The 26,297-nt window shown below is 38.4% G+C and overlaps 1 protein-coding gene across 1 annotated transcript in view; it reads right to left on the bottom strand.

Moving 5' to 3' along the window:
- The window catches only part of LOC149246672 (anthranilate synthase beta subunit 2, chloroplastic-like), a 165,277-nt gene that overhangs the window by 64,644 nt on the left and 74,336 nt on the right, over nt 1-26,297 (bottom strand). Inside the window, exon 7 of the mRNA XM_089457994.1 lies at nt 23,225-23,360. Within this exon, the coding sequence (XP_089314120.1) occupies nt 23,225-23,360 (136 nt within the window). The remainder of the gene's footprint in view (nt 1-23,224; nt 23,361-26,297) is intronic.

Here is a 26,297-nt window from a genome sequence, read left to right as displayed (position 1 = left end):
GTTGATTTGGGATAGCTTTGGATGTGCTCTAGCCACGAAATTTGGTGGAGAAGTTGGGGCACATGAGATCTCCAATACCCAGAAAGGGTTTGGGTAGATTCTAAACAGATCAGGAGATATTAAAATAATTAATATTTTTAATGCAGTCCCTAAGTCTAACCTTAGGGAAAATAAAATATTAATATGTATTAATATGAATATGTGTTAGAGTGGTCCAAAAGACATAGATCAAGCCAGATCTAATCTTAGTTGTTGATTAGGGACTTAATCTCGTCCGTTGAGATGTCAACAGGAAAAGTATAAGAGGAGGCTTGAGGGTCACTTGGAGAACACACCAAAGTGATTAGTCATTATATTCTCTAGAGCGGGGTTTGCTAAGAGAAATAGAATCAGCGATCTGGAGAGCAGTTGAGGAGAATTGAGTACAGAGAGGCAGAGATAGTGTCAGGATAGCAGCAAAGCAGCCAGAGAAAGAGACACAGGAGCAGCCAGTGCTCACGCAGGGCCACTCAGAGGCAGCTAAGTGTTGCGTAGAGCACCAGAGGGGCCAGCATAGCTGACGCAGAGGCTCAGAGAGCTGATGCAGGGCTTCCTGGGGCTGACGCAAAGGCTCAAAGAGCTGACGCATGGCTTCCTGTGGTTGACGCAAGCCAAGATAGGCTGACGCAGTGCCAGCGCTGGGCTAGAAGAGGCTGACGCAGTCCAGATTGGGAAAACACTGGAGTTTCTGGGGCAGATTGGTGTTGAGTAGCTACCGAAAGGATTATCCAAGGTTTTAGCTAGTAGATTTGTCAGAAACTGAGAGGTAATATTGCCAAGAAAATTCTTTGTTGGGTAGGCCAATTTCGGCACCCAAATTGTACTCAGCTATTTCTTAATAAGAAAACCCTCAGATAGTTGCACCGGTTTTCCCACAATGGGTTTTTTCAAGGACATTAGTCGAAAAATAATGGTGTCATGTGGTGTGTTTGTTCTTGTTTCTTTTAGTTGCTGATTTGTAATACGTTGAGCATGCACTGGTGTTTATTTTCAATATTTACTTTGTAAATAACTTGATAAGGAAAAATAACAAGTAGGTATGAATAAATCAGAAAAAGTCCATGAAGGGTTTCTAACTAAGTAAACTTCGAAACTTCAACAGTCTGTGGAGGATCAGGTCGCTCTGAGGTGAAATTGCAGGGTTCGAGGCTCGCATCTCTGATTTAGGGTTTTAGGCCCCAGTCGCAGGCACAACACAGGATGAAGCCAACCCCAGTGGCTCGTACAGGAGCTCATTTGTGTGACTAGAGCCTTTCAGTTGCACTAAGAACTCTCCATCCATGCGACTAGGGGTTTAGGGTTTTCATAGTCCAGATCTAACCCCAGTCGCTCGCATGTCAGGCTTAAGGGAGTGACTAGGAAAGCCATAGTCGCTCGCGACCGAGACCTAACAGATGAAATCTCAGTCTTTCGAAGATTTCGCTTAGTGACCGCAGGGTTTGGTTGTTGACAACAGACAGTGATTGTTCATTGCATACTTCAGAATCAGATTTTTGAGTATAAGCTTTGTTGGGTTCATTTATGGATGTTGTAGTTGTTTTTGCTGGTTAGTTGCATAGATGAAGATATGGATCATTGTACTCTCTTTTGTTGAATCATTTGATGACAATCTAAGAAGAAGAATTTGCAAGGGTTTTCCCCATAGTGGGTTTCGGCCTGGTCTCTGACCAATCCTGGTGTCTCTTTGTGTGAATGCTTTTCTTCTATTTTTCCTTTATGTTCCGCTGCATTGATAATGATGATATTGTTTTTTCTATATAGTTGCATATGCTACTAAATAATTATGCAAATCTTAATAATGTTATGATGTTATGGAGTGAATGTAATGTGTTAATGAAGAAATGCAATTATCAAAACAAAAAATAATATAGCCCTAAGAAAAATTAACATGGTATCGAAGCTGGGTTAAAGAAAAGTCATGGAAGATGGAGGAGACCTAAAAAAATTCTAGGTTTTGAAGAAAACCTTAGGCATTTTGTGTATTAGGGTTTGATGGATATTATGAGGTTAGCGTTTGAGAGAAACCCCGGTTTATGGCAAAGATTTGAGATATGAAACCTTGCATGGTCAATGTGAAGATGCTCAAGCACTTGTGACAAATTTGATGAAGCCCTAGATGGGATAGTCTCTAGTAGGTCTAGTTGTTGATAAAGTTGATCGAAAGCAACATTGTTATGTGGACAATGGGCAGTGATGGCTCTTGAAGGTTCGTTCAAGAGGAAGAGTATCGCCCTTCACTGAAGCTAAGTATTTCTCGACTTATGATGCTCCTTTATGTCTTTATTTTTGTCTAGACCTATAGATCTGATTATTGTTTTGATCATTACTTATACTTCCTGCATGTATATTTGAGTAATTAGATGTTTCTAACCTCCTTGATTGATGCAGGAGCACTCAGCCCAACAAAATCATTATACTTTAGTAAACATAAGGGGTCTTGTATTTTAAGGATGTTGGGTTCCTATGTTTTCAATTAATGTAATTATTAAGGGTTTTGAGTGATTTTAATGAGAATAGGATTTAATTGAATATTGTGAAACATAATTGTAAATGTTCTCGAATGTAGGAGAACATGAGAGATTTAAGATAGTTGAGTGATGAGAGGTTTGAGAATTAATTGTAAAACTCAGATTAGGAGTCAGTTCATGAATTTATGGATTAGAGAGGAGTTTTAGGAATGAGGAAGAGATTTAAGAATTTTGTTGAGGAGTTTATGAATCTAAACCAGAAATTGGTTTTAGAATCCTTTTGTATAAATGAAAACCAAAAAGGCATGATGAAAAGTTAGTTAAAGGTTAGGAAGTTAGAGGCTAGATAGATAGGTGAGATAGGTTTGATTGTAAGCCTACAGGCAAAGTGTAAACTGAGGCCACTGATATTAGAACATCAGGCCAGAGAGACAGAGATCTCATTCTATAATCATTGTTTATATTTATTAATATAATCAACTCAATTATGAGTTCAAATGTGTGTTTCGAGTGTTGAATTATAGTGAATCGGAATTCTATAATAGATGTGTGCAGGCAGAATTCGGCGAAACACAGAGAAGAGGAGAGCGACACAGAGGATCATGATGGACCATTGAATCCATTAGAAGACAAGGTAGAGCTTTGTAAAGACAGAGATCAAAGGAGAGTGCAGAGTTTAAGCTCAGAAGAGAAAGTGCGCAGCGGAATAGCGAAGACCCAGAACCTTTTGAAGAAACATGAAAACCACAGAAAAATGGAAGAATGGCGTAAAATCTAAGTACAAAGAAAAAGCGAAGAAGTGAAATATCGACGCACAGTAACCGTTGGATCTGGAAGATCAATGGTCAGGATTAAATCGCATCGGTGGAATCCTTCTGATTTATCAGAACCGGCCCTTGAAACAGTGCGATTGCGATCTTGCGATTAATCGTCAACCGTCAGATCGAGAGTCAGGATCGACGGTCGTGATCTAATCGCTGATCGCAAATTGGAGAGGCAAGTGCGAAGGATGGTGAACGGAGGAATGCCGATGTGCTGATATGCGATTACGCGATATCGTCGCTAGGTGATATAGCACCAATCGAAGATCGGAGGTATCGGCCGATCGGAGATCGGAGAATGAAGAGTGTTGAAGAAATGATTGGAAGAGGGGACCCACTGATAATTATGGTTGCGGGTGTAAGGTTTTTGAAGTCCGATTTAAGTGCTCCGTTGGGTTTTTTCCTGTGTTTCCTGCGTTCCGATATGTTGTTATGGTCCCGGGGTTTTGAGGCCTAAGCACGATTAAATGCTTTCGAAAGAGTAGTGGGCCATAACCCACAGCCCTCAAGGTCGAATTATTGTAAATGGTCGCACCCCGTCATTTGGTATCAGAGCATAATTGTGATTGAAACAATTGATAGCAGAACAGAATAAGGGAATTCTGTAGAAAAGGACTTAGAACAGAGATGTGTTTTAAGATGTGTATGTAGGCAAGGGAGATCAGATTTTAATCTGATAAATAGTAGGCACACAGAGATAAAGTGCAGCAGAACTTGCAGATGCAAGAAAAAGAGGACAATCCATTCAAAGTACAGGTAAATGGTGGAACAAGATCATGCAGAGATCTTGAAGGTGAGATGACATGTTTTGTTTGATTTGATTTGAAGATTGGAGAATGTGTGGGTTTTATATTGATGCACAGGTAACAGCATAAGGAGGTGAGAAGATTGCAGCAACCTAGAGCGAGGAGTGCTCAATTGGTTCCAAAGGAAAGAACCAGAGAAATGTTGAAAGACTGAGCTCAGAAGAGAGAAGCTTAGTGAGGCATATGTAGCAAGAAGGAGACTTGTTACTGCAGAGGTATTGTTGTAGATGACAAAGGCAATTCCACAAAGGATGTGGGTAGAATTGCTAATGGGTAATGAAGGAAGCTGGTAAGACTTATAAGCAAAAGAAGAAGTGGTCAGAACCAAGTATTTCATGGTAATTGAAATACAAGAGGACAGTTGTGTTCTTGAGAAGGTGCAGATGAGTTGAAGCCTAAAGGAGTAGAGAAAAGTGCTCAAAGGAGGTTCCAGAGATAGAGAACCAATTGCTTGCCAAAAGACCGAGTATAGAGGAAAGCTTGGTGAGGTAAGTGGCAGCAGGGAGGACTTGCTGTTGCAGAGGCTTTAGTGCAGCTCATAGTGAATGAGTGAGGAACTCATAGAGATGGAGAAGAAGATGGCTACTGATAGTCATAACAGAGGTTTTGAGGAAGACCACAGCAGAAGAAAGGTGAAGAAAGAGGATGCCAAGGCAAATGGCAAGAGGATGAGTCAAGAGGAGCTTGACAAAGAGATTGCAAAGATGAAAGAACAACTCAATGTATTGATGATGATACTTGAGGAAAACCAGAGATTAGGTTGGGTCTTGAGGAAGAAGCCAATGAAGTGGCATAAATTACAGAGAAGGCTACAACAGAGGCAAGTAAGGTGGCTGATGGAAGAACTCAGAGAAGCTGAGTTGGAAATGGAAGTGTCCATTTGTGAACCAGAGCAAGGTGAAGTTCTGGGTGAAGAAGAAGGAATTATTGATGATTTTCTGAACTGTTGGACAAATGCAAACCAACAGGAAAAGGTAGAACCTTGTATTGTTGAATCTAATAATTTTGATGTGATTACAAGTTTTGTAGAGGATGAGCAATCTTTTGAAGCTGTCAAAAGTATGGAAGAGTATCTTTCAGAAGATAAAAACTCTGAAGTAAAGGAGGATGGAGAATGTCTCTTAAATGAGAGAAGCAGTGATTTATTGCAACAGAAAGAACTTAATAATTCATTGATATTTGAAACAGTGACAACACAGGAACAACTTCTTGTGAAAGGAGATGAAATTCAGTCTGAAGAGCTGATATGTGAAGCAACAGTTGAGACTATTGAACCTTGTGATTTTCAGATTGATAATTTGTGTATAAATGCAGGAAACATAAGTAATGATGAAGTACTTATGAAGTGTCACAGAGAACTTGAATGGCTGGAGTATTTGCTGGAAAATTCAGAGTATGACAGTGTGATTGCAGAGGAAGGAGTTCACTACAGTGGACAAGGGCAGAGAGACATCATAGAAGCAGATGGTATGGAGGAGAGACTAGCTGACAGTCTCGTGAATTCTGTTGGGAATTCAAATCAGCATACTGATGTGCTGATAGAGAAGGAAAAATCAGAGCAGCATACTGATGTGTTGCCAAAGGGAGATAAGGCACAGAAGCCTTATGATTTTTATTTTAATAAGTGTTTTATGAGTGCAGGTTTAGTTGCAGAAACTAGAGGAAATTTGGCACAGATGAACAACCAAATAAAAATGAAAGAAGAAGATTCTATGGAAGAATTTAATCCATGGAACAGAGATGTTCAATTGCTGGAGAGAATGCTGGACAGTCATGATTCAATGCAGAAAGAGATAATCATGAAAGAGGGTAAGGATGAAAGGGAGACCATTGTAATCAGAATAAGCAAAGAACAAGTAAGAGTAGGTGATAGCATTCGACAACTTCAAGGAGAAGAACAACAGTTTGAAGAGTTAGTGGACAGCAGCAACAAACTGAAACAGAGAGAAAGAGGAAGAAGTAAGTGGCAAAATATGGACCAGACCAAGGATGTGCTGGAGTCAGAGATTGAAGAAATGTGGCAGCTGATGATGAAGCAGTCCATATGGAGGAGATTAACAGCAGCAAGAAGCATGATCAATCAGAATTTGAACCTGATTGACAAGGAGAGGAAGATGAAACAGAAGATAGCAGACATACAGCAGCAACAAAGGTGCAGAGCTTTCAGACAGCTACAAACTAAAGTTTGGGACCCTGGAGGCTTTCTATCAACTTATGAACACACATGATCAAGAGATCATGAAAATTTTCTACTTTGGGGGTCTGATGCAGGAGCACTCAGCCCAATAGAATCATTGTACTTTAGTAGACATAGGGGGTCTTGTATTTTAAGGAAGTTGGATTCCTATGTTTTGAATTAATGTAATTATTAAGGGTTTTGAGTGATTTTAATGAGAATAGGATTTAATTGAATATTGTGAAACATAATTGTAAATGATCTCGAATGTAGGAGAACATGAGAGATTTAGGATAGTTGAGTGATGAGAAGTTTGAGAATTAATAGTAAAACTCAGATTAGGAGTCAGTTCATGAATTTATGGATTAGAGAGGAGTTTTAGGAATGAGGAAGAGATTTAGGAATTTTGTTGACGAGTTTATGGATCTAAACCAAAAATTGGTTTTAGAATCCCTTTGTATAAATGAAAGCCTAAAAGGCATGATGAGAAGTTAGTCAGAGGTTAGGAAGTTAGAGGCTAGACAGATAGGTGAGATAGGTTTGCTTGTAAGCCTATGGGCAGAGTGTAAACCGAGGCCACTGATATTATAACATCATGCCAGAGAGACAAAGATCTCATTCTATAATCATTGTTTATATTTATTAATATAATCAACTCAATTCTGAGTTCGAATGTGTGTTTCGAGAGTTGAATTATAGTGAATCGGAATTTTGTAATAGATGTGTGCAGGTAGAATTCGGCGAAACACAGAGAAGAGGAGAGCGAGACAGCGGATCACGATGGATCATTGAATCCATTAGAAGACAAGGTAGAGCTTTGTAAAGACAGAGATCAAAGGAGAGTGCAGAGTTTAAGCTCAGAAGAGAGAGTGCGTAGCGGAATAGCGAAGACCCAGAACCTTTTGAACAAACCTGAAAACCACATAAAAACGGAAGAATGGCGTAAAATCTAAGTACAAAGAAAGAGCGGAGAAGTGAAGTATCGGCACACAGTAACCGTTGGATCTGGAAGATCAATGGTCAGGATTAAATCGCATCGGCGGAATCCTTCCGAAGATATCGGAACCAGCCCTTGAAACAGTGCGATTGCAATCTTGCGATTAATCGTCAACCGTCGGATCGAGAGTCAGGATCGACGGTCGCGATCTAATCGCTAATCGCAAATCGGAGAGGCAAGCGCAGCGGATGGTGGACGGATGCCAATGTGCCGATATGCGATTACACGATATCGCCGATAGGTGATATAGCACCGATCGAAGATTGGAGGTATCGCCCGATCGGAGATCGGCGAATGAAGAGTGCTGAGGAAATGATTGGAAGAGCGGACCCGCCAATAATTATGGTTGTGGGTGTAATGATTTTGAAGTCCGGTTTAAGCGCTTGGTTGGGTTTTTTGCTGTGTTTCCTGTGTTTCAATATATTGTTATGGTCCAAGGGTTTTGAGGCCTAAGCACGATTAAACGCTTCCGAAAGAGTAGTGGGCCATAACCCATAGGCCTCAGGATCGAATTATTGTAAATGGAGGCGAAATTGGTGTACCCCAATTTCGCACCCCGTCATTGATGAGAGGTAATAAGATGATCCTTCTTGAGGATCATTTGAGATACAAGAAAGAAAAGCTAGACTTGAAAAAGGTAAAGAGGCACCTGATGAAAAGATGACTAATTGCTACAAATTGCCTATATCCAATGAAAAGATGTGCAAGTATTTGAATACCACAAGGTATGCATGATATATTGTTTCAATGTTATGTTTCAGCTGTAATATTGGATGGCAAGGAAAACCCTAAGGTATTATGAGAATGTCCCCTTCTCAAATGGCTCATGCATGCATATGAAAGTGATTTGGATTCATGGTTTTTATGATAAAATGGTGCACTTGGTATTGAACAAGTATCTTACTTCTTGAACATGATGAACTTCTTGATTCTATGAGGCTACTTAATGTTCATCTTTGATATAGTGGTATACTTGATGTTGGCTAACATCTATTACTTTGGATATCTTGATCTCATGAAGAAGGCTTGCACCTTGATTCTAGTAGATGGTAACTTGACACTATTTGTTTGTGAAATGCATGGCAGCCATGATGATAGAAGTCTAACAATGAGATTCATATTCAAGATCTTTTGTTGACCATGGTTATGCTTTGATGTGTTTAGTAACTATGGCATATGATAAAATTGAATGCCTTGACTTGATGGATTGAGTTATGAATATGACCATGATTTTTTATGTCTACTCATATTAGCTCTTTGACATTTGCATTATATACTCTTTATTGTTGAAGTATGATTTATGAGCATGAATAGACAAATATCTGACATTGTTAATCTACAGCAAAGTTATGATATGAGGTGAGAGAGTTTTTCTATCATTCTAAGCCTCAGACGCACGACAGAAAGCCTACAGGTGGAGCTATAACCTCCCAGCCGCACGAAAGTAAGCCCAAGGGTGCGACTGAGGCACTGAGACAAAACTGAGCTAGGGTATGGTCGATGGGAAGCCATAATCACTAGCATAACATCTTGAAGCGTGCGACTATAACCTTCCAACTGCACAGAGGAAGGTCCATGAGTGCGACTATGCCCGCAGGACACAAAAATGAAGCTTTATGCATGAGATCAAATGTTCACCTAAGAGATGTCAGCCCTACAAGTGTGGAGCAGACAACGGAAAGATCTGTGAGTAGGAAAGCTTGATTGTTTTCTATAACATGAATATGTAGACTGAACTTGTGCTTGCAGGTGACCGAGACATGCATATAGATATGTCATTATGTTGGAAGTTTGTGCTACAAGAGTTTGACATGATTTGGCTAATTGATATGGATGAGCAGTGTTTGAGTTTTGACATGATGTTTGATAATGACTTAGAACTTTGACTTGATGTTGAGATATGTTCTAGACTATAGATCTCACTATGATAGCGAATTTGGGATTTGACCTTATGACTAATGATTGTCCTTGATGACAATGTGTTAAATTATGGTATGTTCTATGCTTAGAGTAGTTTACTTATTTTTCTTCTTATTAGCCACAGATTAGCAATCACATATACATTAAGTAAAGTGCAGATAGAAGATTAAATGATCAACAAAAAACAAGTCAAGACAAGAGACACAAGATGTGGCGGCTAGCCAGGGACAAACCCCAATGCAAGGAAACCCTTTGATCAAATTTCCTTTTATCTTCAATAGTTTAGCAAAGAGAAATAGTACAAAATCTGAATTCTGTAATTTTATATCAGCAGCAGCAAACCCTAGATCAGCAAATTCAAACTTGGTCAAACTAGATGAAATTGACCTCTAAAATACTTGGTCACTTTCCGGTTAACTTGTCCTCGAACAGCCTGAAGAAACAGCCCTTGAACAGCCCCAAAAGTTTAGTTAATTTGCAGATTTTTTAAGTCAACTACAACCCTAAACTAGGGCAGTCAATACCGGTCAAACCAAAGGTCAGATTGCCTTGATTTTCGTGCCAAAAATTGCAGCCTACCTAGGAGAGGCAACCGCACCCAATCCGCACTTCTGGAAGTTCAACGTTTGGTCAACGCTGGTCAAAGAGATGACCTACTGCCCTAGCGTCCTTTCTGTGTCTTCTTTACCCTAGGGCGTCTTCCTTTTCATCCACACATGTGAGAGAGAGACGCTCATTTTATGCGTAGGAGTGAGAGAAAGAAGATGAGTGAATTGAATTGTCCAAATGAGGATAATGCTCCTTGTATTTATATGCAAACGTTGAGGTTGAATAAACATGATTGTTGGGCTTCTGAGCCTACATAAGTTTGCTAGCCGGCCTCGACAATTTGTCCATAATCAAAATAAATTCATATCTCCATAAATACTTATCGGAATCGGATGATCTTTAGATCATTCCTACACCTCTCAATGAGAGGAATCTAGGAAAAATATCAGAAGCCATCAATAAGGTGATCCACATTGAGTTTGGCCCTAGTTGCCAATTTTAACACATTGTTATGTGGGCATAGTGAATTTTAGTGACTAATATTGGTATTCAATAATGGTTTCGTATTGGCCTCCTCATTCTTAGCACATTGGTTGAAGTATTGACAATTGTTATTTAGTGCAAAGTAATCTAACAATGAATGGATGGAACCTGCATAACTTGTTCTTGGTGTATGCATTTGCATCTAGTAACTTATATTATGATCATGAGAATGACTTGATGAAGTTTGGATTGATATTGTCTGTATGATAATAGATGAAGTCATGACTTGAAGACAGCTCTACTTGTCACTTGGTCTAAAGAATCTGATACTGTGATATTGTGATGATTTTGATATTGGTTCTTATCTGATATTTAAACTTTGATGAGTTGACTTAGTTGATTTGATTATACAATATTGATTTATGTGAGGTTGAGCATATTGGTTTGGAAAAGTATTATGTTTGTAGAGAGCTTTGAATGAAGCTAGCTCCCCAATCTAGATATGTTCGCATTGACTGTTATCTAGTGAAGCCAAGAAGATGTGTTGATCCAAACCTCTACTTTAAGAAGTGTTCCAAGGTATGACTTTGATTTTGGTTTTGGTTTTATATATTGATGGTCTACTATTGACAGGTAATGAGCCTTTGATGATCTAAGTAAGAGGGATATGGCTTCTGAAGCTTGAAATGATGAATCATGGCATGATGAATCGATTTCTGAAGTTGGGAAAAGATAATATATATTGTGAAGCTATTTGGAAACGCAAATCCTTGGACATTCAAATTGAATTTCAAGATGTTGTGAAGAAATATTGTTGCACTCATCTTGGCAACCAACATTTGATTGAAGCATTGATGTTCTGTTTTGAACACCCATCCATATATATATATGATGTACATAGAACCTGAATGAGTTCATGATTGAGCCGCTTCACTCACATAGAGTTGCCACCGAGCATCCTTCGAGATATTTGCATGGGATGATCAATTTTTGGTCTAAGACATTCCTCCTATGATATGTGACTACTTGGATGTACTGATGATGATTAGGATCGTTATTGATGAGATGAGCACATTTGGATGTTGCCCTAGTATGAGATCTGCCATGATATCTTGGATGAGAGGTTCATAGTGTGAAAATTCCTAAACCGGAATCCTTACTACAGCAACTGATGATATTACTCATATTTGTTAAATTCCTTTAAACAAATTACTTGTTGTTTCCTACGGAAAATATCGTAATGCATACACTGCAGCCTTCACTTAATTAAATATTATACAGAAATAAGAGACTGAGCAAGAAAGAAAATACAACACAATGGACACCGTTATTTTGGGACAAATGTCCCTGGAAAAATCCAATGCAAGAAAATCGATGCAGCAGATGTAGCAGATCTGAGGGTTTATTATTATTAAGCAGTAGTTTCTGAATACAACTCTAGATGCCCTCCCGACAATCCAGTTACAGAGAAATACAACTGGCAAAGAAGAATTGTGAGATTACCTCACTCTGCTCGGCTAATCCCGGTTGTTCCGGCAACTGAATCAACTGTCCCTGGCTACAACTACGTTTCCCTTGCGCAGAAACTGTGTGGGCCTGCATGGAGCTCTCTAAGGCTCTACGTCAGCTCCATTAGGAAAGTTCTTAGCTTCTGGAGCAGTTTTCAACCCTCCCGGCTCATGAATTGTCATCTCCTCTACAAAACTCAGACTTCTGCGTGGGTGACTGTGTTGCCTTTGCGTGGGCCCTTCTAGCTCAGCGTCAACCCCTCTGGTGTCTCTCTGCCTCTCTTTGTTGCGTATCCTGGGCTCTGGAGAAGATACTCCAACCCAACTATCCTGCCCCTCAATTGCAAGAAATATCCTCAATCAAAACTTCCTCTTGAGAACTTCTCACTTCCGAAATTCGATCTCTTGATCTCTCGGTGTTTTTTTCCAAATTACCCTCAAGCTCCCTTAAATAATCCTCTCGTTGACATTCAACAGCTCGGATTAAAAGCTAATCAATGGCTAAGATCATTTTAGCTTGATCCTCATCCTCTTCTAGAAGTTACACCCACAATTAGATTAATACCCATTAATATTTTTAATTTCCTAAGTTTAGACTTAGGATCCCATTAAAAAATATTAATTATTTTAATAAAATTGTTTCTGAGTGGAATTTTTCAAAATGATTTTTAGGTTATTTGGAATACATGTGCCCAACCCTCCCTGCAAAATTTGAGGCCTAGAGCACATCCGATGCTACCCCAAATCAACACGTAGCACGATTGAGGTTGAGTATGATGTTGCTAGCATGGCTAGCTATGAGGTAAGATGAAAAAGCTCCTTAGAGAGTCGTCTAAGCATGATCTAGATATGATATGGATACATTATGATGACAAAGAGAGGGAATCAAATGGCAGAGAATCCTGCATATAACTGGGACTGAGATACCTTCATATATTGAGACAGTGTTGTTATACGAGACAAGCATAGACTTATAGTTGGCACCTCCTTAAGAGGGAGGATGACTGTGGTATCCTTTTTGTGATATATATGATTATTTATGTTCTAATATGATATTTGATTTGATGACCTGCATGAACAGGAGACTGTTGTTATTGCAACATGATGATCAAACTAATACCATATATGAGTATGATGAGAGCATCATTGATTGAGGACACTGAGCCAGCTCTTCCCCCCTGTCTGAACTCCCAGGGTGAGGAATTGAGATAGAGGGCTCCTGGGGTTGAGGGAACTCTAGACAATAGGGTATCACCCCTATATATTACCCATAGGGTTGGAGTAGTAGCTCACCCTATCTTGGTCTTTGTAGAGTATACCCCAGTTGGCATCATACCCACAAACTGGGCTTGTTGGGAATATTGATCCCCATCTGGCCAACGGGATGAGAGTGTACTTGGGGTGTACAACCCAAGTCAATTATGATACAGGTGTTACACCACATGACTGCTTTAATACATCGATGGGAAGATCGGCAAGCAATAGGATTGGGCTGAGATTTTCTCCCTATACGATTTCAATTTGAAAATGAGCTCCCCAGTGTCATTCCAAGGTCGAGATGTGCTCCCCTGTGTGTTTGGATATCATATTGCTCGATATGGGGTCGTAGTAGTAGCTCCCTCGAGAGATTTTGGATCGAGATGTGCTCCCTGATGTGGTTCTAGGGTGAGATGTGCTCCTTGATGATATGCTCTCTGATGATGATGCGGGTCGTAGATTTGACTCCCCGCTGATATCCCCGATTAGTAAGTCGTTGACAAAGATTCAGGATGGTAGCCCACTGGCAAAAATTATGGGTAGTAGCCCGATGGACAGAGGGTGGTAGATTGAGCTCCTCTCCGATGTCAAAATTCTTCTTCTTTTAGATTCGAGAATGTTCAGCATATGAGCAGGGACAATCAAGAGATAAGCAAGAATAAGAAAGAGATGAATTGAGATGAACATTGATGATTCGAGATGATGAGATACTTGAGCCTAGATGGGATATGATGACATGATGATCAATGGTTTGATATTGGTAGGTGGAATTCTCCCTAGTTGAGAGGGTGTGTTAAAAATATGCAACTGCAGTAAAATTCCACTTTGGACAGCTCCTTTGATAGAGATAATGATTACATTGAATTCCTCTTTTCAAGAGGACCAAAATCGACCCAAAGATCACTCAAATCAGATAAGGGAAAGTGTACTTACGAAGAAAATCGCGCATGTGCATATTTGATAAGGTTGGCCCTAAAGCAAAGTGGACCACCTTGAAAGGCTATAAATACAAGTGCCCTTTACCTCATTTAGACACAATGATGAGACACTATTCTATCTTGTTTTTGGCTCGCACAGGTTTGAGGCTCGTCCGCGGAGGATCGGGTTCGCTCTGAGGTGAAATCGCGGGGTCCAAGGCTCGCATCTTTGATTTAGGGTTTTGGGCCCCAGTAGCAGGCACAACACGGGATGACGTCAACCCTAGTCGCTCGCACAGGAGTTCATCCGTACGACTGGAGCCTTTCATTCGCACGGACAACTCTCCATCCATGCGACTGGGGGTTTACGGTTTCCGCAGTCCAGATCTAACCCCAATCGCTCACATGTTAGGCTTAAGGGAGCGACATGGAAAGCCATAGTCGCTCTCATATCTCCTCCTTCGTGCGACCGGGACCTAAAAAATGAAATCTCAGTCTTCCGAAGATTTGGCTCAGTGACAGCAAGGTTCGGTTACTGACTGCAAACAATGACAATTTAGTACAGACTTCATAATCATATTTTTTAGTATAAGCTTTGTTGGGCTCATTTATGGATGTTGTAGTTGTTTTTGCTGGTTAGTTGCATATATGAAGATATGGATCATTGTACTCTCTTTTGTTGAATCATTTGATGGCAATCTAAGAAGAAGAATTTGCAAGGGTTTCCCCATAGTGGGTTTTGCCCTAGTCTCCGACCAATCCTAGTGTCTCTATATGTGAATGTTTTTCTTCTATTGTTCCTTCATGTTCTGCTGCATTGTTAATGATGATATTGTTCTTTCTATATAGTTGCATTTTTGCTAAATAATGACGTAAATCTGAATAACGTTATGATGTTATGGGGTGAATGTAATGTGTTAATGAAGAAATGTAATTATCAAAGCAAAGAACAATATATCCCTATGAAAAAATAACAAATCTCAAGTGATATCTATAACTTTATCAAAACAATTCAAAAATGTTTTTCCAAAGCATGTTAAAGCTATAAATATTAGAAATCAAAGTATATAGGAATACAATTCAGAACTTAGAGAAGAAGGATATGTAAGGGATAGAGTCCCTAGCAAAAAAGTTTTTGACTTCTGATCCATCCATCTTTTTCTTCTTTGGTGAATCTTCGTTGGCAATGTTTGATTGATCCTTATCTCTTCTTGGATTCTCGGGACAATTACTTTTGTGGTGACCTGTCTTGTGACAATTGTAGCATTCATTCTTGGATAGGTCTATCTTCTTCCTTGGCCCTTTGGACTTCTTGAAGGTTCCTTTATTCTTGTGATGAGCGGAATAGTCATTCGAGATTTTCTCTTCTTCACTTTCCTTGTTGTTTACTAAAGATATTCTGACTCCTTCACTGCATGCATTCTTGAATGTAGGAGTATCCTTCCAAATCTGTTGAGCGGAATCCTTGTTGGATATATATGGGATGGGCTTATTGTTTATTCCATCCACTATTAGGCTCATCGCCAAAATCTTTGTTCTCTAAACTTTGCTTTCACTGCTTCACTTGATCCATCTATAGGCTTCTTTACTTTTCCTTTGACTAGATCCAAGACTTTATTCTTTTCGAGGAGGATGCTCCTGCTAATTTGTTTTCTCCCTTTATTGAGTTAGACATTGTTCTTGAAGATAGTAGGCTTGACTTATTATATGATCATTTTCCTTGATGACCCTTATTCAAGCTTCTTAAAACTCCTTATTCTCCTTTCAATAGATCTTCAGGATGCCTTTTTCCTTTTTCTTCACCTTAGCTCTGATACCATGTTAAGAAATTAATGCTAGTAGAATTAGGGTTTGATTTCTCTTTCTTGATAATTACTTGTGAATTATGTTGGCTTCTTTTACTTCTTTATTATATCATCTTTCATAAAGCAATTACCAAATTATGTGTGTATAAATACCACAAGAACAAGAGACACAAGATGTAAGCACTCTTCCAAGGAAAAACCCCTATCTAGGGGAAAAACTAGTCAAACTTCTTCCTTCAGTAGTTAAGACGAGATAATCCAAGACTCTTCAACCTAGACACAGACTTCCTCCAACCAACAAGTCAGCCCTTCCTTCCAGTGACTTCAATCTAGATCTTCGACCTTATAGCAACAGCACTTCGACCCAGCAAATCCAGAATTTCAAGCTTCCTTGCAACATAACTTTGACCCAGCAAATCCAAGACTTCGACCCAGCCAGCAGTAGAACTTCGACGCAGCAAATAGCCCAGTAATTTCGCATAAAAGAGAAAGAGAGATAGCCCAAAAACTTCGACTTGCAACCCTTCCTTCTTCTCCTTGAACTTCGCACTTTTCTACACTTCTTTCTTGTGTATCGAACTTGTTGAGTTGGTGAGCAAATAGATCGAACTGCACTTGTATATATAGCCTCTTTTGTGGGTCGAATTGTCCTCTTGTAGGCCAACTTCATCAGGCAAGGGCCGACTTGGTGTGGAGGAGACAAATTACATATTTGACTTAATAATAATTATTTTTACATGATTCAAAAGCTCAAGAAGGATCTCATTAAATGGACAATGACTCTAATGACTCAATATAAAACCTAGAAGTCCTCAATGGGGACTTTGACCTATAAAATGATGACCCAAGCATGAAACTCGTACTTTAATAAGTCATTGTAATAATAATAAATTTGTCTTTCTCATTCTTTGATGAATACATTTCATGACTCGAATATGAAGACCGAACCTAGTTAGGTTCTTCAACACCTTTGATGGAATTTTGCAAGACCTTTTGCACACCATAAAGAATCTAGATTTCAAGAAAAGATATTACAATTTTTAATATGGCACACATAGAAACCCTAATTTTAGAATTATAGCACGCAAAATGGAAGAAAATGACACTAAACTTACATAATTCCAACAAGAATCACTTCAATCAATCACAAAAGTCTCTCCATGCAAAAATATCCCTCCCAAGACATTTCGCTCCACAAATGATCACATTATGTCCAAGAAGAAAGAAAAGAGGTAGTGCACACTCCTTCAAAGAAGATTTGAGTGAATGATGATGATGATGGATGATGAAAAGGACTCCCCTGTATTTATATTTATATGACCATAACCAAGTAACTTTTCCATAATTTTACAACCAAAGCCCTAAAAAGTTAGCTTGAAACATTCAACTAGGTCAAAGGCCACAAGTCGACCTTGAGAAAGCTCTAAAACATAATAAAAATGTCAAAATCCCCACATGTGTGAAAATAAAAGCTCTTATCTATGACATCATCCTCTAAGAATGGACACCCTCCATCAAGCAAGTGATAAAATGGTCCATGAGTGCTCACTAAGCCAAGAAATCAAAAAAGTGCATGGCTACATCTCTAAACAACACCTCTTCCACCATGGCGTCATCCTCAAAGGGGCCAATGTCACACTTCTAGGGCACATAGGGATGACATGGCATCATCTGGATCAAGCATTGGCATTAAGGCATGGTGTGCTAACCCTCCCAAATCATCTCAGTGATCTCCATCCTCATCTGAGCTCAAGAAATAAGGCAACATCCATCAAACAGGGTCAAGACAGCCCAAGGGCATCCTAGGTCCATCAAGGCACATCATTCGGTAAGCCAATGCCTTGGGTCTCTAGCCCATCGTTTCAACATCAGGATCTACATCAAGACGTATGAAACCTTGTGGAAGTTGCTCAAGGTCCAACGCTCATCTTTGGAGGGGCAAAATTAGGGCTACAAGGTGACATCTACTCTTAGAATAGGGAAAAATGTCCTATTGAGTGTGTTGGAAAGGAGTCAACCCTTCCCTTAAGGGGTCTCTATTGTGTATATGATACCACCTTAAACAAACCTCTCAAGATCAAGTGAGATCAATATCATTAGGGACGAAAACCATTAAAGCATAGTGGACCATATCTAATGCTAAGGGCACAGAAATACTTCACACAAGACTTATCTTCAAATGTCCTACTAGCTCAAGATTTGTAAACAAGTTATCTCACTCATATTAGGTATGATTAGGTGAACAACCCTATTAGGTGATTCTAGCCCCTAAGGGGAGTGACATGTCCTAGGTAGACCCAACAATCCATAGGTGTATGTGGTAATGTGGTCATGGAGTGGGAAAGATGTCAAGAAAGATACCATAGCCATGAGACCAAATATAATGGAGGTCAAACATCCTAAGTATAATGAGGTAAGGAGGGAGTAATCATGAAGGCATGAGTTACTCCTTCCCTCAACCTATTTTTTCCACCCCTCAACTGCACCTTTTACTTTAATGATTTGTCTTTCTTTGGTGCATATCTTAGGAGACCAAACTTGCTTTGTGATTTTCCAATATCACCTAAAGATGTAGCAGTTTTCTACTCATCAAGGTTGGGACATTCAAGAGTTTCTTTATTTTAGATGAAGCATTAAATGCTTGAAGAACTAGGTGATGGCTAATGCGAGGGGTAGAGCTCATGATAGGCTTTTTCCCACGTGCTAAATAAGTCCCAACCATCTTTTGTATTTTACATTTTCATTCAATTGTGGCTTTCTATGCTTTTATCATTCTTTCAACTGCATCAACCTCCAAGGCCAAATTTCCGAGCCCAAACTCAAGGATGTGGATATACGGTGCCAATCCCAATGACCAATGACAATCAATCATGAAGAATGGAGATGGATAATAGGGAAGGATGGGAAGTGGTATGTATGGATCATCATGGACATGTTATATCATCAGTGCCTATCTTAAACCATAAAGCCTTAGAGGAGGTCCCAATGGACTAGAGTCAAAGGCTTGCCTCCCAAGTGAAGTTTGGGAACAAGGATACAATCAGGAGCGATCAATCATCCACTTTACGTTATGATTCATATCAATATGCCCTTAACACGAAATGAACGCACGTGATTGTTAAAATGGTTGAAGTACTTGTTGATAGATGATCCACCTTCCTTCAAGAAGAATGCTAGATGGGAGAGAGAATTAACCAAAGCAACATGCAGAGAGCTCTAACACAAAGCTATATGAAGGCCATCATAGGGCTACTGGCTAGGTGGCTATCAAATGAGGAGAAAATATTTCTCCTATGGGATACCCACATTTGGTGGGTAACAGGGACAAAGCAATACAAGAGAACTATGCGTTTATATAGATAAACAGAAGCTAGGAAATTATGTTGAATTTCCTATAGGGGAAAGTGCAATTGGTTGCAAATAGGCCTCTAAGAGAAAAACAGAAAATCAGATGCATTAATGAACAAGCATAAACTAAGATTAGCCACAAAAGATTGTGCACGGGAAGAAAGCATTCATGTTTGAAAAACCTTTGCACCTATGGCAAAGACAAATGCAATCATATTGGTGCTAACCATGGCATCTCATATTTCAATTCAAGTGGACCAGTCATCGCTAAGAGGGAGTGTTGATGAGAGTAGCTCAAGCAAGTACTTCCACACAGACCCAAGTGTCTAGGAATGTGGAATTCACCTAATTGACCCTTAAGTTTAACCTTATCAATTACATTAATTATTGAAGTAATTGACTTTTATAAGATAAAGCGAGTTAATCTAATGAAATGCAAAGGTTATTTGTATTAGTGAATTAGATGAATATCAATCGTTGATCTAAAGTGGTGTTGAGATCTAATCTCAACCATCAATCACTTTGAAGATTAGGGTTGTGGATTTGGTCAATAACTCAAACTTATGAAAGGAAAACTAGGCTAATGGTGAAGACACGTCTTGAGAAAAAGACACTGTGAGATTGAGATCTTAGTGATTAGGTGGAGAAGGACTCTGTTAAAATTGGCAACTAGGGCCAAACTCCATGTGGGTCACCTTATTTATGGCAGCTGATATTTTTCTTGGATTCCTCTCTCCGAGAGGTGTAGGATTGATCTAACGATCATCCGATTCCGACATGTATTCATGGAGATATGAATTTATTTGTATTCTTGACAATTTGTCAAGGTCGGCCAGCAAGCAAAACAGTGATTTTCGCCCCCAACTTATCCTCAATGTTTCATATAAAAGGAGGAGACCTTGTGGCATTATTCCACTCATCTCATCTCACATTCTTCTCTCTCTCCTACGCATTAGAGGAGCATCTCTCTCTCACACGTGTGGCTGAAAGGAGGACGCAGATTCTGGTTAGGGCAGTGTTGACTTGGGTTGACCGAGCTGCAGGTGGGCAGATTGGACAGCATTGACCAGCGTGGAGACTTCCTTGACTGCGGATTGGGTTGGGCAGCCTCTCCTAGGCAGGCCGCATTTCTGGGCAGCTTCCTTGACCTGTTTTGACCACACTTTGACCAGCATTGACTGTCAAAGGTTGACTGCAGATCTGTCCCAGCGTTGACTGCAGTTTGACTGGAGATTTCGGACTGTTTTGGGCTGCCTATTCTTGCTGTTGGAGGCCGAGTTGACTGAGGTTGACTAGAGGTCAAAATCTGACCTGTTTGACTAGCCTTGACTTTGCTGGTTAGGGTTTTTCTGCTGCTATCATAAAATTACATATTTGTATAATTGTACTATCTCTCTCTCTCTGCTGAATTATTGAAGAATATAAGAAGAATTGATCAAGGGTTTCCCCGCATTGGGGTTTGTCCCTGGCTGGTGCCACATCTTGTGTCCTCTTGTCTTGGCTTGTCTTCTACTGTTATATTTATGTTCTATCTGCATTTTACTATCATGCTGATGTGATTGCTATTCTGAAAATTTATAATGGGCTAATAAGAAAATTTGAAGTAAATTGCTCTTAAGCATAGAACATACCAAATTAACAGACTTTCATTCAAGTGTGCAAGGTTCAAGGAAGAGTGCAAGCGGCAACAAGGGAAGGATTCAAAGTAGCCAGTGGATCGAGGGACAGATCAAGAGTTTGACCAGCTAGAGCAAATTCCAGGTTTGTGTATTTTTCATCAGAGGACCATTATCCCAAAAAGGGAACTCTTGTATGCTATAGATGATCTTTAATGAAACAGCAAAATTCTGAAGGGCAGAAATCTGTGTGCATGTGAAATTGGTGTTTAATTTTGCTTCCGCTGTTATATTTGTTTTAAACTTTTATGTGTTAAAATCTCAGTTGTCCTTTATTCAATAGATCTGTGTAATAATTAAATGTTATTGCAAGGCATCTGCTAGGAAGTAGTTGCCCAATTTGCTGAGGTTAAGGAAAATTAACACTTTACTCTCTTTCTTGTTGTCTCCACTTTCTTTCTTTCTCTCTTCTAGCTTCTACTCTATTGTGTCTGAATATTATTGTCATTGGTTCTGTAATAGTTATCTTAGCATAGCCACCCTCTTGGCCTTTGCAGAATAGAGCTCAGTTTTTATTTATTCTATCTCTTTGGGTTTTTCAATGTCTCAATGTTTATCTTACGCAATACTGTAAAAGATTCTAAGCCTTTTTCATTGGTTAAATCTGCCATTTAAATGAGCTTTCTATCTATTTTACTTTCCATTTAAAAACTGACACTGTTCCACTTTTTAAACCCCAAAGAATTTTATAAACTCGTTTCGCCGCTAACTTGTTGGTCAAACAGCCACTGCATTGTTGTTTTTCTATGTTATTTTGCATATTTCTAGGTGAAAGCAATATGTGCTAGAAGAAAATACTTGCAATTTTGGCTATTAATAAATCTAGAAATATTCAAAAATAAAATAAATTGCAAAGCAAATTTGATAAAATAAAACTAAAAAGTAGAGTCCCCAAAATATTGGATAAAATTTTAATTGGAGTTTTTTGAGGATCAACAAATTAGAAAGCCACTTGGACAGTGTGCTATATAGCATTGGCTAGTCACAAATGAAGGGGTATGCACCTTTTACTAACTATTTATAATTATTATTATTACTATTATATATTTTTTGTTTATAACAATGCGGTTATATTTCTCAAGGCTTTGTTATATGGCCTATGAGCTCTTGCATATTAAATCCCCTCCCAAAATTGGTGAAGAAATCTGTTCTAGAACTTTTCTTTTGGCATTTCTGAAATCACTCAAGCTACTAAACAATTTGCTAGGGTTTGAGCACTTATCCCTATCTATCTTTTAGTCCATCCTAAGCTTTCATGAAGAGCCTTAGTTGAACCCATATACCCCAAATTCATAGCTCGCACTAATCACTTCTTCTAAGCTAAACAAAATTAAATATTATTTTTTTCTTTTTCCTTCAAGTAGATCTGGATAATTCTGTTGCTTAAACATAACAATTCAGCCCTAGAAACCCTAGGTTGCATGATAGATTATCTTTGCTTCGAGCTAGAAATTGCATTTTGGTGGAAATCTATCTTGCTGTCCCAACAAATCTATTTAATTAGGGTAATTAGATCATCTTGCATGGCTGTTTTGTGAATGTAATTTTCAGATTTAATAAGAGGCTGTGATTTTCTAGACTTACAATTGTTTAGCTTTAGATTCACTCAATTTTACATCTAATTCAACGCTAAAACAAAATATCATAATCACTTGGCTATTGGTTCAAATTGACTCATCTTTAATACAAGTTTATAACAACATTAAGCTATTTTTCAGATCTAGAATTTAAAGGGAATAACACACATAAGAAATACTTACAAACTACCCAACTTTGCTTCAACTAAACACCAAAATCACATCTGAACTTAGTCATTAAGAATCATCTTGATTAATAATCACAAATCATACATAATTGATTCAGGAAAATAGTAATCTAGGCCATCTTAGACTCCTTTCCTTTGGAAATCTTATGAAAACCACCCTTGTGTTGGATTACTGAACCTAAAGTGAGGAAGTAATTGTTGAGGTGACAGTGATAACTCTTCCAAGTTACACGTGATCTTAGGACCCTGTGAAGGCTTTGCACTAAGAGGTGAGAGTTTGGGTGATAACACACCCTACTACAATTAAATTATTAAACTAAAGAAAAGCATAGGCATGGAACCAAATGCGGGATAAAAAACAAAATCCAACTTACCCATAACAAAAAATCTGGTGGAAATACTTTCGTTTTCAATCAAATATTTAAATTCATGTTTTAAAATGATCCAGTATTTTCCATTTGAGAGTGCACCTTCAGCCCTTTAGCACGTAAATGCTAGATGGACAGTTTAAAATTAAATTATCCCTATCAATGAAAGATCTCGATCTTGACCAATGGCATATCCTCGTAGAACTAAAGATAGTGTGTCTTGCTGAAAACAATAAAACATGATTCTTACAAAGAAAATATAAATTAATCTATAATACTTTGCATAAAACACAACAGGAAAAGAAACATCATAGCATTGACCTGAATATGTCTGTACTTCTTATGGCGAACACCCATGATAAGACCATCATCAGTCCAGGCTGTAATCTCAAGTTCATCGTGGGGAAAGCTTTCCTTTTCAATCACAAGGCTGTGATACCGGCCAGCTGTGAAAGGGCTACATGAAGACAAGAAAACATATCACATAACCTTGACTTTTTTAAAACTTACAATACAAGTAAAGAAATGATTCGCATCACCATTTACATAGAGAAACAGCAATACCAACAAATGAAAAAACAACTAGAGTGTTGCATTCGGAAGAATAAAGCATTGAAGAAAGTAACTATTATCATTTACATAGAGAAACAGCAATACCAACAAATGAAAAAACAACTAGAGTGTTGCATTCGGAAGAATAAAGCATTGAAGAAAGTAACTATTATCAGCAATTTTAGCAAAAGGTTTACAGTCCAAGATAAAATTGGATATACATCATATTTCAATTTCATATCTAGGCCTGTCTAGCCCAACATATTGTTATCTCAAAGTATTAAAAGCAGTGAGTGGATTATCCCATTTATCAACAGCTAGGATTGTAGTGCATTGTCAAATGGACCCTCATTCCGTTTCTATCAATTCAAATATAAATAGTTTTTGAATTTATACCTCTTAAGAGTTACAGAAATTAGGACTACAAATGAGACTTCAAAAGTAAAACATGTTTTCTTATGTACCAGAAAAATGAACAAACTGCAGATTTATTGCAAAGTTATATCATAAAATCTTTCATTTTGACATATTTCTTCTGATAACAAAGAAACAGATAAAGGCAGACAACTCCTTAAATCGAAGCCTGTATCATAAAGTAAATCTGCCATCCATATGTCTGCTCTATCATATATTCTAGACAGATTATTTCTGAATTTAAATAACTCTTAACAGATACAGCACTTAATGGCAGAAGTGTCCTCAAACACATAATTTATTAATCAGAAAAAACAATTACATCTGGAATTTTGCAAGAGTTTACAGCCAAACAACAAAACACTCTTGCAATGAGCTATTTATAAGCTCAATGTCCTAACTACCTCTAACTATGGATCACTTATTAAATAGCAAGTGTCCACTTACAATAAAAGCTATTAAAACAACTTACTAACAATTCTCCTAAATTAGAGCCTAAGATACGACACATTTGTAGAGTCATATCTTGTTACAACAATATACTAATTCTAAATGTCTTCATTAAATAATTAAATATTCTAGATTAATAATTATTAATTTAATATCTTAAATTAATAATTATTTATTTCTAACTTTATAACCTATGATAATATTTTATTTTGGATCATCTAACATTCCCCCCTATGATCCAAAGATACATTACAACAGATACCAAGTTCATCCCTGAACTTAGTAAATTTTATTCTGTCAAGAGGTTTCATGAAAATGTCGGAGATCTGATCTTCTGAAGGACAATAAATTGGCTTGAGGACATCCTTGGTAATGAGAGATCTGATATGATGATACTTGGTGTCCACATGCTTTGTCTTTGAATGAAAAATTGGGTTCTTGGCAAGCTTGATGGCTGACTGGCTGTCAATGAATAATGACGTAACTTCTGCCTGAGAAATGCCCAAGTCCTGCAAAATTTTGCGCAACCAGACAATTTCACATGCTGCTTCCCATGCTGAAATTTACTCTGCTTCTGCTGAAGAAGTGGCCACTATAGCTTGTTTCTTACAACTCCAAGATACTGCTGCTGACCCCATGTTCATTAAATAACCTAATGTTGATGCTCGATCATCAATACTTCCAGCAAAATCGGCATCTTAAAATCAACCAAGTACAAAGTTTTTAGTCTTTGTGTAAAAAAGACCAAAATCTTTTGTTCCTTGGATATATCGAAGAACTCTTTTGGCGGCATTCCAGTGGCTATCTCGTGGTTACTGCATAAAACGTGAAAGAATACTGACAGCATAAGATAGATCAGGGCGACTATTTGTCAAATAAATCAAGTTGCCAATCAACTGTCTATAGGTAGTACTGTCCACCTTTCCCTCCCCTTCAAATTTTGAAAGTTTCAAGTTTTGCTCCATGGGGGTAAGAACGGGCTTGCAATCTTGCATTCCAAATCGCTGAAGAAACTTTGCTGCATACTTACTCTAAGAAATGAAAATATGATGTGGACGTTAGAAGACTTCAACTCAAAGATAGTAGTGAAGTAATCCCAAATCTGTCATCTTAAAACTTGCATGTAACTTCGTTTTCACCTGTGTAATGTGATCATCATTATTTCCAGTAATGATCAAATCATCTACATACATAACAAGAATCACTAGATATTTACCCTGTTGTCGCACATACATCATCAGATTCACTTCGTTGAAAACCAACTTTCCTAAGGTATTCATCCAATTTTGCATACCAACCTCGGGAAGCTTGTTTTAACCCATATAAGGCCTTGATCAATTTGCAGACTTTATGTTCCTGCCCTTCAATTTCAAAACCCGGTGGTTGTGTCATATATACTTCTTCATGTAAATCGTCGTTGAGAAAAGCACTTTTTACATCCATTTGATGAACTTTCCATCCTTTCTGAGCAGCCAATGCAAGTGTTAATCGGATGTTGTTCCATTTAGCTGTAGGAGCAAAAGTTTCCTCATAATCGATGCCTTCCTGCTGTGCAAAACCTTTAGCCACAAGTCTTGCTTTATACTTTTCAAGTTCTCCCTTTTGATTGTACTTGATTCTGTAAACCCATTTTCATCCTATGGGTTTAACATTTTGAGGACAATCAACAAGTGTCCAAGTGTTGTTATCAATTACTGTTCGATATTCTTCAATCATAGCTTGTTGCCATTCTTTATGTTTTACTGCTTCTTTGTATGTCGAAGGTTCAGTAAAATCATTTGCTATCAAGGCAAAATTTCCTTCACTTCTGTGTGACTTTCTTGTTCCTGTTTTTTTCTGCTCATCAAGCTTTACATCTTTCAAAAGTTGAACTGCCCATTTTGGTAGTTGATGCTCACTTGTTTGAGATTCTGAAAAGTCACCATCATTGTAAAGGGGATTAATGTAAACTGATGTTCGTCGATCAGGTGAAGATTCT

The sequence above is a fragment of the Pinus tabuliformis genome, chromosome 7, assembly GCF_031772625.1.
Source record: "Pinus tabuliformis cultivar Carrire ecotype Pingquan chromosome 7, CPIR1, whole genome shotgun sequence".
Classification (NCBI taxonomy): Eukaryota; Viridiplantae; Streptophyta; class Pinopsida; order Pinales; family Pinaceae; genus Pinus; species Pinus tabuliformis.
The sequence above is the reverse complement of the archived record's forward strand: the minus strand, read 5'-3'. Positions and strand labels throughout refer to the sequence as shown.